Below are 18,304 nucleotides of genomic sequence, written 5' to 3' on the forward strand. Positions count from 1 at the left end.
GTTACACAAAGAGAGAAGGAGAGGCAGAGAGAGAGAGAGGTCTTCCATTCCCAATTGGCTGCAATGGCGGAGCTGTGTCAATCCGAAGCCAGGAGCCAGGAGCTTCCTCCAGGTCTCCCACACTGGTGCAGGGGCCCAGGAACTTGGGCCATCTTCCACTGCTTTCCCAGGCCACAGCAGAGAGCTGGATCGGAAGTAGAGCAGCTGAGACTCAAAATGGCACCCATGTGGGATGCCGGCACCACAGATGATGGCTTTACCTGCTATGCCACAGCACTGGTCCCTGTTATTGGACTTCTTGAGCTCTTTGTAGATCCTGGATATTAATCCTTTATCAGCTACATAGTTTGTGAATAATTTCTCCCATTCTGTTAGTTGCCTCTTCACTTTGCTGAGTGTTTCCTTTGCGATGTAGAAGCTTCTCAGCTTGAAGTAATCCCATTTGTCAATTTTGGTTGTGACTGCCTGTACTTCTGGGGTCTTTTCCATGAAGTCTTTGCCTGTTCCAGTGTCTTGCAGAGTTTCCCCAATATTCTCTAGTAATTTGATGGTATAGGGTCATAGATTTAGGTCTTTGATCCACTTGAGTGGATTTTTGTGTAAAGTGTAAGGTAGGGTAAGGTCTTGTTTCACACTTCTGCATGTGGAAATCCAGTTTTCCCAGCATAATTTTTTGAAGAGACTGTACTTGCTTCAGGGATTGGTTTTAGTTTGTTTGTCAAAGATAAGTTTGTTGGCCGGTGCCATGGCTCACTAGGCTAATCCTCCGCCTAGTGGCGCCAGCACACCTGGTTCTAGTCCCGGTTGGGGCACCAGATTCTGTCCCCGTTGCCCCTCTTCCAGGCCAGCTCTCTGCTGTGGCCAGGGAGTGCAGTGGAGGATGGCCCAAGTGCTTGGGCCCTGCAGCCCATGGGAGACCAGGAGAAGCACCTGGCTCCTGCCATCGGATCAGCGTGGTGCGCCAGCCGCAGCGGCCATTGGAGGGTGAACCAACGGCAAAGGAAGACCTTTCTCTCTCTGTCTCTCTCACTGTCCACTCTGCCTGTCAAAAAAAAAAAAAAAAAAAAAAGATAAGTTTGTTTAGAGGCATGGATTGATTTCTGGAGTTTCTTTTCTGGTCCATGGGTGTACACATCTGTTTTTGTACCAGTATCAGGCCATTTTGATTATAACTGCCCTGTAGTATGTCTTAATATCTGGTGTTGTGATGCCTTTGTCTTTGTTTTTGTTATGTAAGATTGTTTTAGCTGTTTGGTCTCTTTTGTGTTTCCACATAAGTTTTAGCATCATTTTTTTCTAAATCTGAGAAGAATGTCATTGGTATTTTTATTGGGATTACATTGAATCTGTAAATTGCTTTTCATAGTATGGACATTTTGATGATATTGATTCTTTCAACCCATGAAAATGTGAAATGTTTCCATTTTTTGTGTCTTCTATTTCTTCCTTTAATTTTTTGTGATTTTCATTGTAGAGGTCTTTGACATCCTTGGTTAAATTTATTTCACAGTATTTAATTTTTTTTTAGCTAAATGTAAATGGGATTGATCTTAGAAGTTCTTTCTCAGTCATGGCATTGTTGGTGTATACAAAGGCTGTTGATTTCTTTTTGTTGATTTTATATCCTGCCACTTTTCCAAACTCTTATGTGTTCCAAGAGTGTCTCAGTGGAGTCTTTTGGATCCTCTATATAGAATCATGTTATCTGCAAAAAGGAATAGTTTGACTTCCTCCTTTCCAATTTGTATCCCTTTGATTTCTTTTTCTTGCCTAATGGCTCTGGCTAAAACTTCCAGGACTACATTGAATAGGAATAGTGAGAATAGGCATCCATTGTTTTGTTCCAGATCTTAGTGGGAATACTTCTAACTTTTTCCCATTCAATAAGATGCTGGCAGTGGGTTTGTTGCCTTAATTGTGTTCAGGAATATTCTTTCTATACCCAATTTGCTTAAGGTTTTTATTAAGAAGAGATGTTATATTTAATCAAATGTTTTCTCTTCATCTATTGGAATAAACATGGTTTTTGTCATTCTGTTTGTTAATGTGATTTATCTTGTTTATTGATTTGTTAATGTTGAACCATTCCTGCATACCAGGGATAAATTCCACTTAGTCTGGGTGAATGATCTTTCTGATTTGTTGTTGGATTCGATTAGCTAGTATTTTGTTGAGGGTGTTTGCATCTATGTTCATCAGGGATATTGATCTGTTTCTTTGTTTTATCTTTTTCTGGTTTAGGAATTAAGGTGTTGTTGACTTCATAGAAGGAATTTGGGAGGATTCCCTCCCTTTCAATTGTTTTGAATAGCTTGAGAAGAATTGGAATTAGTTCTTCTTTAAATGTCTGGTATAATTTAGCAGTGAAACCATCCAGTTCTGGGTTTTTTTTGTTGTTGTTGTTGTTGTTGGGAGGGTCTTTGTTACTGATTCAATCTCTGTCTTGGTTATTGGTCTGTATAGGTTTTCTATGTCTTCATTACTTACTTTTGGTAGATTGTATGTATCCAGGAATCTATCTATTTCTTCTAGATTTTCTGATTTGTTGGCATATAGTTCTTTGTAGCAATTCCCAATGATTCTTCTTATTTCACTGGTATCTGTTGTTACATTTCCCTTTCATCCCTGATTTTATTGATTTGGGTCTTCTCCCCTCTTTTTTTAAAATTTTTTTTTTTTTTTTGACAGGCAGAGTGGACAGTGAGAGAGAGAGACACAGAGAGAAAGGTCCTCCTTTTTGCCGTTGGTTCACCCTCCAATGGCCGCCACGGCTGGCGCACTGCGGCCAGAGCACTGCACTGATCTGATGGCAGGAGCCAGGTACTTATCCTGGTCTCCTGTGGGGTGCAGGGCCCAAGCACTTGGGCCATCCTCCACTGCACTCCCTGGCCACAGCAGAGAGCTGGCCTGGAAGAGGGGCAACCGGGACAGAATCTGGCACCCTGACCGGGACTAGAACCTGGTGACCCGGCGCTGCAAGGGCTAGTGAGCCGCGGCGCCGGCCCTAACCCCTCCTTTTTTTTGTTATTTGGGCCAATGGTGTGTCAATTTTTATTTTTTCAAATAACCAGCGCTTGATTTCACTGGTATTTTGTATTTTTGTTTGTTTCAGTTTTGTTTATTTCTTCTCTAATTTTAGTTCTTTCCTCCTACTTATTTTGGGTTTGGTTTGTTGTTTTTCTAGGTCCTTGAGGTACATTGATAGCTCATTTATTTGGCCTCTTTCCAGTTTCTTGATGTAGGCATCAGTTGCTATAAACCTCCCTCTTAACACTTCTTTTGCTGTGTCCTATGGTTTTGTTATGATATATTGTCATTTTCATTTCCAGAGATTTTTTTTTTGTTTCTCTTTTGATTTCTTCTGTGACTTATTGTTCATTCAGTAGCACGTTGTTCAGTCTCCATGTGTTTGGGTATGTTCTAGAGATTCTTGAGTTGTCATTTTCCAGCTTTAATCCATTGTGGTCAGAGAAGATACATGTATGATTTTGATTTTTTTGCATTTGCTGAGGCTTGCTTTGTGGCCTAGCATATCATCTATCCTAGAGAAAGTTCCATGCACTGATGAGAATAATGTGTATTTGGCAACTGTGGGGTGAAAAGTTCTGTAGATATCAATTAGATCCATTTGGTCCATATAGTGTCTATTAGTTCTGCTGTTTCTTGTTGATTTTCTGTCTAGTTGATCTGTCCATCAATGAAAGGGGTTTTGAAGTCCCCTGTTACTATTGTATTGGTATCTATTTCTCCCTTTAGATCCATTTACATTTCTTTTGAATAGCCAGACACCCTGAAATTGGATGCACATACCAATGGTTATTTATGAGTGTGTTATAATTTTCACATTTTTGTGAATTCCCCACATTTTCTGTTATTTCAGTTCTAATGTTATTAATGTTATTCTGCTGTGGTTAGATAACATACCTTGCATGGTTTTCATCTTTTTTTTTTTTTTTTTAAGATTCATTGATTTATTGGAAAGTCAGAGAGAGAGAGAGAGAGATCTTCTATCCACTAGTTCACTCCCCAAATGGCCACAACTTGGGGCTGGGCTAGGCAGAAGCCAGGAGTCAGCAGCTTACTCCTGATCTCCCACCTGGGTGCTTTCCTAGGGACATTAGCAGGGAACTGGAACAGAAGTGAAGCAGCCAGGACTTGGATCCGTGTCCATACAGGATGTTGGCAGCGGCTTTACCTGCTGCGCTAAAATGCATGTCCCAGCTTTCATCTATTATTTATTTAAAAGAGTTATGCAAAGAAAGGGGGGGGGTCTTCCATCCGCCGGTTTACCACCCAGTTGGCCACAACAGCTGGAGCGGCACTGATCTGAAGCCAGGAGCTAGGAGCTTCTTCCAGGTCTCCCATGCATGTGCAGGGGCCCAAGGGCTTGGACCATCTTCTACTGCTTTCCCAGGCCATAGAAGAGAGCTGGATCAGAAGTGGAGCATCTGGGACCCAAACTGGTGCCCATATGGGATGTTGGCACTGAAGACAGTGGCTTTACCCACTACGCTTTCATCTTTTAAAATTTATTGTTTCTTGTTTTATGGCTTGATACATGTTCTGTTGTGGGGAGGGTTTATGGATACTTGAGTAGATACTGTATTTTGTTGTTGGATATGATGTCTTGATAGAATATAATGTATGGGGCTTGATTGGTTTATAATGTTGTTCCTGACTTCTATTTTGTTTTTTATTTTTCTACATATTATTCTATCCAGTATTCAGAATGAGGTTTTTTTTTCAACTCCTGCTTTTCCCCCCCTTTATTTAAGGAATACAAAGTTCATACATTTCATAATTACAAATTTAGAAACATGGTGATTCTTGCTACCTTACCTGCCCTCCAATCCACTCTGCCACCTCTCTTCCTCCTCTTTCTCCTATTCCCACATTCCCACACTTGTTTTTTACTAAGATCTATTTTCAGTTAACTTTATACACATATGATTAACTCTATGGTAAGTAAATAGTTCAACAAATAGGTGCAAAAAAAAAAAATTCCACTACAGTTGAAACAAGGTCTGTTCAAAGTCATTGCTTCTCAAAGTGTCAATTTCTACAGATTGCCTTTTAGGTGCTCTATTAGTTATCACAGATCAGGGAGAACATATGTTATTTATTCCTTTGAGATTGACTTATTTCACTAAGAATGATGTTTTCCTGTTTCATCTATTTTGTTGCAAATGACCAGATTTCTTTTTTTTTCAACCATGGTGTAGTATTCCATGGTATACATATTCCATAATTTCCTTATCCAGTCTTCAGTTGATGAGCATTTAGGTTGATTCCAAGTCTTAGCTATTGTGAATTGAGCTGCTATAAACATCGGTGTACAGATAACTCATATGCTGGTTTCTTTTTGTTTGGGTAAGTTCCCAGGAGTAGGATGGCTGGGTCATATGGTATGTCTGTATTCAGGTTTCTGAGGTATCTCTATATTATCTTCCACAGTGGCTGCTCCAGTTTGCATTCCCACCAACAGAGGATTAGCGTACCTTTTTCCCCACATCCTTGCCAGCATTTGTTGTTTGTTGATTTCTGTATGAAAGCCATTCTAACAGAGGTGAAGTGAACCTCATTGTGGTTTTCATTTGCGTTTCCCTGATTGTTAGTGATCCTGAGCATTTTTTCATGTGTCTCTTGGCCATTTGGATTTCCCCTTTTAAAAAATGCCTTTTTAAGTTCTGTGCCCATTTCTTAACTGGGTATTTTTGTTGTTGTTGTTGTTGAGTTTTTTGACCTCTTTATATATTCTGGTTATTAATTCTTTTTCAGTTGCATAGTTTGCAAATAATTCCTACCATTGTGTTGGTTCCCTCTTCACTTTGCTGAGTGTTTCCTTTGCTGTGCAGAAGTTTCTCAGCTTGAAGTAATCTCATTCGTCAATTTTGGTTGTGATTGCCTGTACTTCTGGAGTCTTTTTCAAGAAGTCTTTGCCTATGCCAATGTCTTGCAGAGTTTCCCCAATATTCTCTAGTAAATTGATGATATCGGGTTGTAGATTTAGGTCTTTAACCCATTTTGAGTGGGTTTTTGGGTAAAATGTAAGGTAGGGGTCTTGCTTCATATTTCTGCATGTGGAGATCCAGTTTTCCCAGCACCATTTGTTGAAGAGGCTGTCCTTGCTTCAGGGATTGGTTTTAGTTCATTTGTCAAAGATAAGCTTGTTGTAGATGCATGAATTGATTTCTGGAGTTTCTTTTCTATTCCATGGATCTACACGTCTGTTTTTGAACCAGTACCAGGCCATTTTGATTATAACTGCCCTGTAGTACATCTTGAAATTTGGTATTGTGATGCCATTGGCTTTGTTTTTGTTGTATGAGATTGCTTTAGCTATTCGGGGTTTCCTGTGTTCCACATGAATTTTAGCATCATTTTTTCTAAATCTGAGAAGAATGTCATTGGTATTTTGATTGGGATTGCTTTGAATCTGTAAATTACTTTCAGAAGAATGAACATTTTGATGGTATTGATTCTTCCAATCCATGAACATGGGAGTTTTTTCCTTTTTGGTATCTTTTTCTGTTTCTTTCTTTAATGTCTTGTAATTCTTTTTTTTTTTTTTTTTTTTTTTGACAGGCAGAGTGGACAGTGAGAGAGAGAGACAGAGAGAGAAAGGTCTTCCTTTGCCGTTGGATCACCCTCCAATGGCCGCCGCTGCAGCCGGCGCACCGCGCTGATCCGATGGCAGGAGCCAGGAGCCAGGTGCTTTTCCTGGTCTCCCATGGGGTGCAGGGCCCAAGCACCTGGGCCATCCTCCACTGCACTCCCTGGCCATAGCAGAGAGCTGGCCTGGAAGAGGGGCAACCGGGACAGAATCCGGCACCCCGACCGGGACTAGAACCCGGTGTGCCGGCGCCGCAAGGTGGAGGATTAGCCTATTGAGCCACGGCGCCGGCTAATGTCTTGTAATTCTTATCATGGAGATCTTTGGCATCCTTGGTTAAATTTATTCCAAGATATCTGTTTTTTTGTAGCTATTGTGAATGGGATTGATTTTAGAAGCTCTTTCTCAACTGTTTCATTGTTTGTGTTTACAAAAGCTGTTGATTTTTGTTTGTTGATTTTATATCCTGCCACTTTTCCAAATTCTTTTATGTGTTACAAGAGTGTCTCAGTGGAGTCTTTTGGATCCCCTTTATATAGAATCTTGTCATCTGCTAACAGGGATAGTTTGACTTCCTCCTTCCCGGTTTGTGTCCCCTTGATTTCTTTTCTTGCCTAATGGCTCTATCTAAAACTTCCAAGACTACATTGAGTAGCAATGGTAAGAGTGGGCATCCTTGTCTGGTTCCAGATCTCAATGGGAATGCTTCCAGCTTTTCCCCAATTCAGTGTGACGCTAGCCATTGGTTTATCATAAATTGCCTTGATTGTGTTCAGGAATTTTCTTTCTATACCCAATTTGCTTAGAGTTTTCATCAATGAAAGTATGTTGTATTTAATCAAATGGTATCTCTGCATCTATTGAACTAATCCTACTGTTTTTGTCTTTCTGTTTGGTAATGTGATGTATCCTGTTTATTGATTTGAGAATGTTGAACCAACCCTGGGATAAATCCCACTTGTTCCTGGTCAATGATCTTTCTGATGTGTTGTTGTATTCAATTGGCTAGTATTTTGTTGAGGATTTTTGTGTCTTTGTTAATCAGTGAAGTTGGTCTGTAGTTTTCTTTCTCTGTTCTATGTTTTTCAGGTTTAGGAATTAAAGTAATTCTGGCTTTATAGAAAGAATTTGGGAGGATTCCCTCTCTTTTAATTATTTTGAGTAGTTTTAGAAGGATTGGGGTTAGTTCTTCTTTAAATGTCTGGTAGTATTTAGCAGTGAAGTCATCTGGTCCTGGGCTTTTCTTTGTCCAATCACTGTTGAATTCTCTTTCTCCATCTAATTTTTTTTAACTTTTATTTAATGAATATAAATTTCCAAAGTACAGCTTATGGATTGCAAAGGCTTTCCCCCCATAACTTCCCTCCCACCCACAACCCTCCCCTCTCCCGCTTCCTCTCCCTTTCCATTCACATCAAGATTCATTTTCAATTCTCTTTATATACAGAAGATCAGTTTAGTATATATTAAGTAAAGATTTCAACAGTTTGCACCCACACAGAAACACAAAGTAAAACATACTGTTTGAGTACTAGTTATAGCATTAAATCACAATGTACAGCACACTAAGGACAGAGATCCTACATGAGGAGTAAGTGCACAGTGACTCCTGTTGTTGACCCAACAAATTGACACTCTAGTTTATGGCACCAGTAACCACCCTAGGCTCCCATCATGAGTTGCCAAGGCTATGGAAACCTTCTGAGTTCTCCGACTCTGATCATATTTAGACAAGGTCATAGTGAAAGTGGAAGTTCTCTCTTCCCTTCAGAGAAAGGCACCTCCCTCTTTTTTTTTTTTTTTTTAAGGGAAAGGATTTATTGGGGAACACCCAACAGACCGGAGTGAAGGGGCGGCGAAGGGTAAGAGAGAGAAAGAGAGTATAAGAGAAACAGAGAGCAGAGAGGAGAGAGAAGAGAGACGAGAAGGGCCAAGAGAGCAGGAGGGAAGAGCTGAGAGAGCACGTGTTCAGGAACAGGCCCTTTTAAAACTTTGCCTGAGGGCGGGCAGGGAAGCAGGAGCAGCGAATCACATTAGGATGGGGGGTGGAGCCTGGCTCAGGTAGCTGGGCCATGCGGCCACCTGGCTAAAACTGCTTTCTCCATCTAATTTTGTCACTTCTTGATTGATGTATTTTGGGGTGTTGTGTTTGCTTATATGTTTATGATGTCTTGCTAATGTTTGACTTTTTTGTTATAAAATATAAAATGTGTCTCATAACACGTTTGCTTGAAAGTCTGTTTTTTTCTGATATTAGTAAAGCCACTGTACTGTTACTGTCTTTGTAGTACATATTTATACATGCTTTTACATTCAGTTTGTGTTTTTGAGTCTGTAGTGTGTCTTGTAATTTAAAAAAAATTTTTTTTAAAAATTGTTCTGCCAATCTTGCTCCCCCCACCCTGCTTTTTGAGATTTCTTTTAAAAATTTATTTGAAAGGCAGAGTTACAGAGAGGGAGAGACAGAGAGTGACAGAGATCTTCCATCTGCTGGTTCGCTCTCCCCGATAGCTTCAATAGCTGGGGCAGGGTCAGGCCATAGCCAGGAGCCTGGAATGCCATCCATATCTCTCATTTAGGTAACAGGGCCCCAAGTACTCAGGCCATCATCCTCTGCTTCCCAGGTGCTTTAGCAGGAAGCTGGATTTGAAGTGGAACAGCTGGAACTGGAACTGGTGCTCACAATAGATGCTGGTGTCTCATGGTGACTTAACCTGTTTTATCACAGTGCTGGCCCTCTTTCTTCTCCTTTTGATTTGTTTAGACTACTTACATATAATGTAAATACAGAGGACCTGCGCTGTGGTGCAGTAATTTAATCCTCTACCTGAGATGCTGACATCCCATATAGTAGTTGGTTCTAGTCTTGGCTGTTCCTTTTCCGATCCAGCTCTGCTATGGCCTGGGAAACTAGTAGATGGTTCAACCACTTGGACTGCTGTTCCCGTGTGGGAGACCCAGAAGAAGCTCCTGGCTCCAGGCTTCAGATTGGCCCAGCTCTGGCTGTTAAGGCCATTTGGGGAGTAAACTAGTAGATGAAAGACCTGTCTTTCCCTTTCATTGTCTGAAACTCTACCTCGCAAATAAATAAAATCTTTCAAAAGAAAAAATACAACAGGGTAGTACTGTTTTGCTAATTGGTTTCTATATGTTTTGTCTATTCTCTGTTTTTCCATTATTACTTTCTTTTATGTAACTATTTTTTAGTGTATCATTTTAATTCTGTCACTTACTTTACTATATATTCTTTGAGTTCATTTTTGAGTGATTGCCCTTGCAATTTGCTTATAAGCAAATAGTTGGTGGTAATTGCTATTTTATATCAATAGTATATGGAAAGTTTGCTTCATATAACTTACCTTCTTTTCCTCTTCTTTTGTACTGTTGTCATACCATTATTGTAAGCCTGTCAGACAGCTCCTATAAATATTGATGTATGTGGTTACCTGTGAAGTCAAATAGAAAAAAGAGTTACAAGCACAAAATATGTTTATATTGTTATTTTATATAGCTATCTAATTACTCTTACAGGTGCTCTTTATTTTGTCAGATTTGAGTTGCTATTTAGCGTCCTTTTGTTTCAGCATTTGGTATTTGTTTCTAGGGCAGATCTGCCAGTGATAAACTCTTACTTTTGTTTATATGGGAACATTTTAAATTATTGTTTTTTATTTTTTTAAAGATTTATTTATTTTCAAAGAGTTACAGAGAGGGAGAGATCTTCCATCTGCTGGTTCAACTCCCTAGATGGTCACAATGGCCAGGATTTGGCCAGGTTGAGCCAGGAGCTTCATCTGTGTCTCCTATATAGGTGGCAGGGGCCCAAATATTTGGGCCATGTTTCACTGCTTTTCCCAAGCCATTAGCATGGAGTTGGCTTGGAAGTGGAGCAGACAGGACACATACTGGCAGCATTTGGGGATGCCAGTATTGCAGGCGGTAGCTTCACCTAGTATGTCAGAATACCAGCCCCTGAAATCAAGTTTTCAGATACAGGGCTGTTTAAATGATCTACTTTACATTTGTTGAATTATGATTGGTTGTGCCTTTTGGGGAATTGTTTACTGTGTCAAATTTGATGTTTGCAGAGTTTAAATGGTGTCATCTATTTCACTGCTAATGTTAGTAATTTGTCTACTTTTTAGTTTCCTTTTTGTATTTTCTTTGTTAGTGTTGCTAGAGGTTTATCGTATTTATGAATCCTTTTGCTCTTCCCACACTATGATTTTTTTTTTGTCTTTTTTTTTTTCATTGATTTCTGTTCTTTGTACTTTTTTCCCTTTTGTTTGCTGTAGGTTTATTTGGCTCTTTTCTATCTGGGTTCATGAGGAAGAAATTACGTTATTTATTTGAAACATTTCCTGTTTCCTATTAAATGCATATAATAATATAAATTTCCCTGTCATCACTGCTGGAGCTGGACTCCGCTAGTTCTGATGTATTGTTTTATAATTTTAATTTAATTCAGTGTATCTTTTAATTTCCCTTGAGCTTTTCCTTTGTCTTGTGGATTACTTAGAAACATGTTGTTTAATTTCCATGTGTTTGAGATTTTCATGTTATCTTTCTGTTGCTGATTCTGTTCTCAGAGAACATACTTTGCATAATTTCGGTTCTTTAAATATGTTTAGATTTGTTTTGTAACTCCAGGATGTGCTCTTCATTGGTAAATAGTCAGAATTTGAAAGTAATATGCATTCTGTTGTATTGGTACGGTTTTTTTTTTTTTAATGTTAATTAGATTCTGTTGGTTAATGTTATGGTTAAATTCTATATTGACACTATTTTCTTCATCACATCAATTATTGAGAAAGATATTAAGTTCTATAATTGTGGGTTTGTCTACTTTTTAGTTTCCTTTTTACAATTTTTGCTTTCATATATTTTACGTTTCTATTTTGTTGGTGCCTTCACATTTAGGATTGCTGTGTCTTCTTGATGGATTGACCCTTTTATCATTATATGGTATTCTCTCCTTGTTCCTGCTGATTTTCTTTTTTTTGAAGCCTACTTAATCTGATATTAATGTAATCACTCCCTTTGTGTTGATTGCTATTTCCATGATATATATTTTTCCATCATGATACTTTTCAGCTGCCTATATTCTTACATGACTGTACTTTTAAGAAGTTCATGGAAATTAAAATTGAAAGGTAAGTATTTTGGTGCAAAAATTTTTTGAAATCTACATATAATTTTTCCAGGATACATGTCTTCCATGAACATTTTGAAGATACTTTTCATGAATTTAAAAAAATGTTTTGCACCAAAATAAGCATCATATATATGATATTATACGTATATGATATATATATCATATACACATATGTGTGTATGTGATGTATGTATATATATGTGTATGTATATGTGTGTGTATATATATATATTTGTCTTTACTTGACAGGCAAAAAGAGAGAGAGACATACAGAGAGAGACAGAGATCTTCCACCCACTGGTTCAATGTCCAATTGCTTGGACTATCCAGACACTAATGGCATGTGGGGTCCAAGCAGTTGGGCCATCTTTGTAATTTTAGTTTAGATAAATCTGTCTCATACCTGTGATTCTTATCCTGATGTTTCAGAATTTATAAACATTTTCTACCTGTTTGACTTTAAAAATATACAATAACTTTATTTTTTAAATTGCATTGTATCTTCCACTATTATTTTATTTAGCAGCTTTTTGTTTTTTAATTTAGATCTTGTGTGGACAGTAATGACCTCACGTTTCCGGTTGCCTGCTGGCAGAACCTACAATGTACGAGCATCAGAGTTGGCCCGAGACAGACAGCATACAGAGGTGGTTTGCAACATTCTTCTTCTGGATAACACTGTACAGGCTTTCAAAGTTAATGTGAGTATTTTATGCCTTTTAAAAAATTATCTGTTTTATAAATTTAAAATAAAGATATATTGAATATGTTTATATTAATATAGATATATTTGAAAACTAGAACCATTAAGTTGTAATACAGTTTGAACAGTCTTATTCAGTTAACAAAAATCTTTAATGTGTGTTTGTTTTTTAGGTACATGTTCTCATTCAGTTTGAGTCTTTTGAAAGTGTTGCTCATTTGATACTATTGACAAACCCGCAGTGCATTGTGATTCGTAAAGCAGATCAGTAATTTGTGGATGTTTATTTTTTTTTAAAGATTTATTTATTTATTTGAAAATCAGCTACACAGAGAGAGAAGGAGAGGCAGAGAGAGAGGTCTTCCATCCGCTGGTTCACTCCTCAGTTGGCTGCAATGGCTGGAGCTGAGCTGATCTGAAGCCAGGAGCCAGGAGCTTCCTCTGGGTCTCCCATGCAGGTGCAGGAGTCCAAGGACTCAGGCCATCTTCCACTGCAGGGGCCCAAGGACTTAGGCCATAGCAGGGAGCTGGATTGGAAGTGGAGCAGCTGGGACTTGAACCGGTACCCATGTGGGATGCTGGCACTGCAGGCAGTGGCTTTACCCACTATGCCACAGTGCTGGCCCTGTGGATGGTTTTTATAAATATGCTTGAAGGTGCTTGAAAGGAATTTGTTCTCTTAAATAATTTACATAGTTCCATTGTAATTGTTCTTGTACTGTTTATAAAGAAGACTTTGCTAAATAAAGATAAATGACAGCCTTGATCTTATCTGAAGTATGCATCAGTAAGTATTTGTTCATGCTATATGTAACTAGTTTCATTTGCTCATTGTTGTTTGTGACTTTCATCCATATGTGTCAACAGTGGTTAGTTAGCTCATTTCATTGCTATATAGGTACTCCTTTATGAATATGCCACAATTTACTGTTGGGAGTATATTTGGATGGTTTCCATTTCGGGCTCATCAAGTAATACTGCTGTGAACGTTCTTGTACATGTCTTAATATACACACAGATTTCCTCCCTCCTTGTTACTTTATTTTTTTTTAATTTTTTAAAGATTTTTTATTTATTTATTTGACAGGTAGAGTTATAGACAGTGAGAGAGAGAGACAGAGAGAAAGGTCTTCCTTCCGTTGGTTCACTCCCCAAATGGCCGCAGCGGCCGCAGTTGTGCCTCTCTGAAGCCAAGAGCCAGGTGCTTCCTCCTGGCTCCCATGCGGGTGCAGAGGCCCAAGCACTTGGGCCATCCTCCACTGCCCTCCCGGGCCACAGCAGAGAGCTGGACTGGAAGAGGAGCGACCAGGACTAGAACCGGCACCCATATGGGATGCCAGCACTGGAGGCAGAGGATTAACCTAGTGTGCCACGGTGCCAGCCCCATCTCCTTGTTACTTTAAAAAATTTCCAACCTATAGGAAAATTGAATGAATGCTAGATTGACCTGGTGTTAATATTTTGTGCATTTGTGTTATCTTTCTTCTGTGTGCTTATTTTTCTGAACTAAGACTTTCCTAAAATTATCATAGCACTTACCACACCCCACAAATTTAGCATCATGAAAATAATAGTATCTAATATGTAGAGCATATTCTAACTGGAATGCTTTATTCCTCATTTCCAAATTTGTATGATGGCTGTCTGTTTCCTACTGTTACCTGTACTTTGAAATCTTTAAATGACATAAAGTATTCTATTCATACCAGTTTCTTAAGCTTAAAATTTTCTTTGTATTATTGTATAGTGGGATCACTTATTTATCTTTTTATCCCAAAGTCCAAGGCATTTCACATTGGAAAAGGGACTGCAGGGTAGTGAAAGTTGCATCAGTGAAAGTACCTTTGAGGAGGTTATTTAACATCTCCAGTGAGTTCAGTGTTAAACTTAATTTCTTTTGTATCTTATCATCTGTTAATAGAGAGTGGAGTATAGGTTGCCAAGCAAAGATAAAATTAAATGAAGGGAAATATGTTTCATAAAAATCTCTGGTTAATACCCACTCTCGTGTATTAGACATTGACATAAGAAAATAAGCCTTTTTTTTCCTGTTACTGACATGTTAGAATCTCTGGAGGGTGGGAATTGGTAAACTTCACTCTTAGCTTAGTATTAGTTAATATTTCATTTTTAACATAATTCTGTATTTGTTTAAAAATATTGTGAAAGATTTGCTGTTTTTTCCATTTAGCATTATTTTTCTGTTGGACATCTGACATGATAGTAATTTGCTGTGTTTTTCATTGTAGTAATCCATCTACTACCTAATTACTTTTTGGAAAAAAATGTACATTTAATATATTTGTATGTTCATATTTATATATTTTAATATATTTTATTCAAGGGAACTTCCAAAAATTCATGGAAAATGGAATTAAAAAGACGATGCTTATTTCCCATGGACTTTTTGAAGTATCCTTAAATATAGTACCTACCAGTTCCAGTAGACCTGAGTATATTACTGGAATAATAAGTACTATGGTGCTGGGAACATTTGCCATTATCTCAGGTATTTATGTTGGGTATGTAACATTTTTCCTTTAAGTGTTTGGACCCAAGTCAAACTATTTTTGTACAAATTGCGCATATTTTAATCTGTGTGACTGGCTCCCCATGAATGCCCTTCACAGTCTGTGTAGTGGTTTGTAGAAGCCTGCAAACTAATTGGGGCTTTATGAGCTTTGATAATTGTTTCTCTTGTCCATTAAGTCTCAGAAATCTTCTTTGTGAGCAGCTGCTAAGTTCACTAACATCTCGGTGTTCACCAGGAAGGAGAACCATTCATTGTTCTTTGAAGATTATCAGGCAGTGATTTGTAAGGTCAGCTGTTGGAGTCTTAACTTCTCCTGACCTAAAAGATTTTTGCACCACAGGTGAAACACTCATTTTTACAAAGATTGCTTTCTTCCTTGTGAAATCAATATATATATAACTTGATTAGATCTCGCTTTTTTTTTTTTCCCCCTGCTGTGTGCATGGAAGTAAGATAAACGTATTAGTGTTGCTGAAGTTTCAAGTTCTGTTTTCACTGTGACTTTGGCGCAGCAGTTTATCTGCTGTGGGCAGCCTGTGGATTGTGTTATCTTCCTCTTGCCCTAAATTCATTGTCAGTTCACCAAAAGCATGTTTCCATTAAGATAAATGTAAGAATGTATACTATCTGTATTACATGGATTGATTTCTTTAACCAGTGAAGATTTTTTGGCCTTATTTTTCCTTTGCAACAGTTATTTTCAAAACTTTTTTTGTTAAGTATTATTTAAGTAGTATTTGTTGAATATTATTCATAGCCCTTACATAAGTTTAATCTGTTAATTCCTTTTAAAATATCAATTATACATACCACTCAGATCTCCTCAAACCTTTTTTCTTAACATTTAGTGCTTTATTTATGTACACAATTTAAAAAACTAAATAATTCACAAGTCATGTAACAAAAACTAGCAGATCCTTGCCCTGTTACTCCTAGGATTAATCACATTTATTTACAGTATGTATTGCCATGGTTCTAATAAACATGGCTTATGTCATTTTTGGTTTTATCTTTGTTTTGGGGTTATTCATGTTATGTATTGACTTTGGGGGATGAGAATTTAGGTCTCTTGTAACTCACTTCCTCTTCCATATACAAATATTTCCTCTTTGTCATTCTCCCAGTAAACACAGTAGCTATATAATAATATTTGGTTAGTTCAGTATTTATTTTCCCTGCAGAGGACTCTGCAGTTGTTCATCCTGTGTTTGTAGAACCTTACTACTGGTCCTGTTGAGCTGATGGAGAGAAAGGGACTGCAGAGGTCGCAGCATGTAGTCTGTTCAGCGTGTAGACTTTCACTTCCTTTGCAGGCTCTGCCGGTTTTTAGTACAGTTAGAATTAATGATATGTACCTGATATCCCTGAGTCCAGATTCCTTCTGTTTCATTTTCTTCAGAGAGTAAATCTGTAAAGACAGTAGGCAGGGGAAGGTGAGAGATGACCATGAAACTGGCTGTTCCTTAAACAAACTTTAAAACCATCTTTTTGTTCACTCCCCTCCAGTTTTTCAAAGTTAATTTATTCCTCTTTTTTTCTAGAATTTGTGGGGGTGAATTAACTTGCTTCTATGCTTTATTTATTTATTTATTTATTTAAGCTTTCTTCTGGCTGTTAGTTGGTTACCACTTAGGTTGCTTTTCATTTTCTAGAACCTTTTTAGTGTTCTGTTTTATTCCTCTCACTGCTGTTTTAGTGTGCCTTAAGCAAACATTTGTGTTCAGTCTGCCATGTTTAACCTTGACAGTACTCAAATTGATTTTCAGCAATGTCTACTTTGAAGGAGAGTTTATTAAAAATCGCACTTTTCTGAGCAAAATTAGATGTTTAGGTAATCCTCTTAGTGCTAAAAATATATAATTGCCAACTTTTGTAGTGTATGAAAATTCTGGGGCTGGCACTGTGGCACAGCAGGTAAAGCTGCCACTGCCTGCAGTGCCAGCATCCCATATGGGCGCTGATTTGAGTCCCAGCTGCTCTACTTCCGATCCAGCTCTCTGCTATGGCCTGAGAAAGCAGTCGAGGATGGCCCAAGTGCTTGGGCCCCTGCACCCATGTGGGAGACCTGGAAGAAGCTCCTGGCTCCTGACTATGGATTAGCACAGCTCCAGCCGTTGTCGCCATTTGGGGAGTGATCCAGCAGATGGAAGACTTCTCTCTCTCTCTTTATCTCTCTATCTGTTTTTCTCTCTTTCTCATCATCCAGCTCTCTGCTAAGGCCTCAGAAAACAGTCAAGGATGGCCCAAGTGCTTGGGCCCCTGCACCCACGTGGGAGACCCAGAAAGAGCTTCTGGCTTCAGATCGGCTCAGCTCCGACCATTGTGACCATCTGGGGAGTGTACCAGCAGATGGAAGACCTCTCTATAACTCTGCCTTCCAAATAATGCTTTAAAAAAAAAAAAGAAGAAAGAAAAAGAAAATTCTGACTTTGTAGTTTGTGATAGATCCTCAAAGCTTTTTTCCTTATATTTTGAAGTGCTTCAAACTATAATTGTTAAGGACTAGAAAACTTTCATTATTCAGATATATAGTTGTATATAATTAAGGTGACCATATTTCTTGGGTTATTCTTCCTGTTGTGTTTTTTTGTTTGTTTGTTTTTAAAGATTTGTTTGTTTATTTGAAAGAGTTGCAGCCAGAGGAAGAGAGAGGTCTTTCATCCACTGGTTCACTACCTAGATGGCCACAAGCTGAGCTGATCCAAAGCCAGTAGCCAGGAGCTTCTTCTGGGTCTTCAACGCGGGTGCAGGGGCCCAGGCACTTTGGCCATCTTCTGCTGCTTTCCCAGCCGTAGCAGAGAGCTAGATGAGAAGTGGAGTAGCTGGGACTTGAACCTGCACCCATATGGGATGCCAGCACCGCAGGTGGAGGCTTAATCTAGTACTCTGCAACGCTGACACCACAAACTATATTTTTAAAGATTTACTTATTTATTTGAAAGGCAGAGTTAGAGGGAGTGAGAGAGAGAGGTGGAAATCTTCTGTTGGTTATTTATTCCCCAGATGGCCACAATGGCCAGGGCTGGCCCAGACTGAAGCCAGTTTGAAGGGCAAAAGGGCTGGACCATCTTCTGCTATCCCAGGCCATTGCAGAGAGCTGGAACCGAAGAGGAGCAGCCTGGACTAGAACCGGCACCCATATGGGATACCGGCGCTTCAGGCCAGGGCATTAACCCTCTGAGCCACAGCGCCGGCCCCATTCAAATAATACCGCTTATTTGGCATGTGGCTGTGGGCAAGCCACAAAATCCCTGAGTTAGTAATTTGATTATACAAAAAATAAAAAATAAAAAAAATAAA

The 18,304-nt window shown here is 38.7% G+C and overlaps 1 protein-coding gene across 7 annotated transcripts in view; it reads left to right on the plus strand.

Annotated features, from left to right (window-relative positions):
• The window catches only part of PTPN4 (protein tyrosine phosphatase non-receptor type 4), a 190,873-nt gene that overhangs the window by 33,078 nt on the left and 139,491 nt on the right, over positions 1-18,304 (plus strand). For all 7 annotated transcript variants that reach the window (XM_051848751.3, XM_017342790.4, XM_051848752.3 and 4 more), the window contains exon 2: positions 12,315-12,469. In XM_051848751.3, coding sequence (XP_051704711.3) covers positions 12,332-12,469 — 138 coding nt within the window. In that variant the 5' untranslated portion in view covers positions 12,315-12,331. The remainder of the gene's footprint in view (positions 1-12,314; positions 12,470-18,304) is intronic.

This window comes from Oryctolagus cuniculus, chromosome 3 (assembly GCF_051225735.1).
Source record: "Oryctolagus cuniculus isolate XC-2025 breed Fujian yellow rabbit chromosome 3, ASM5122573v1, whole genome shotgun sequence".
NCBI lineage: Eukaryota > Metazoa > Chordata > Mammalia > Lagomorpha > Leporidae > Oryctolagus > Oryctolagus cuniculus.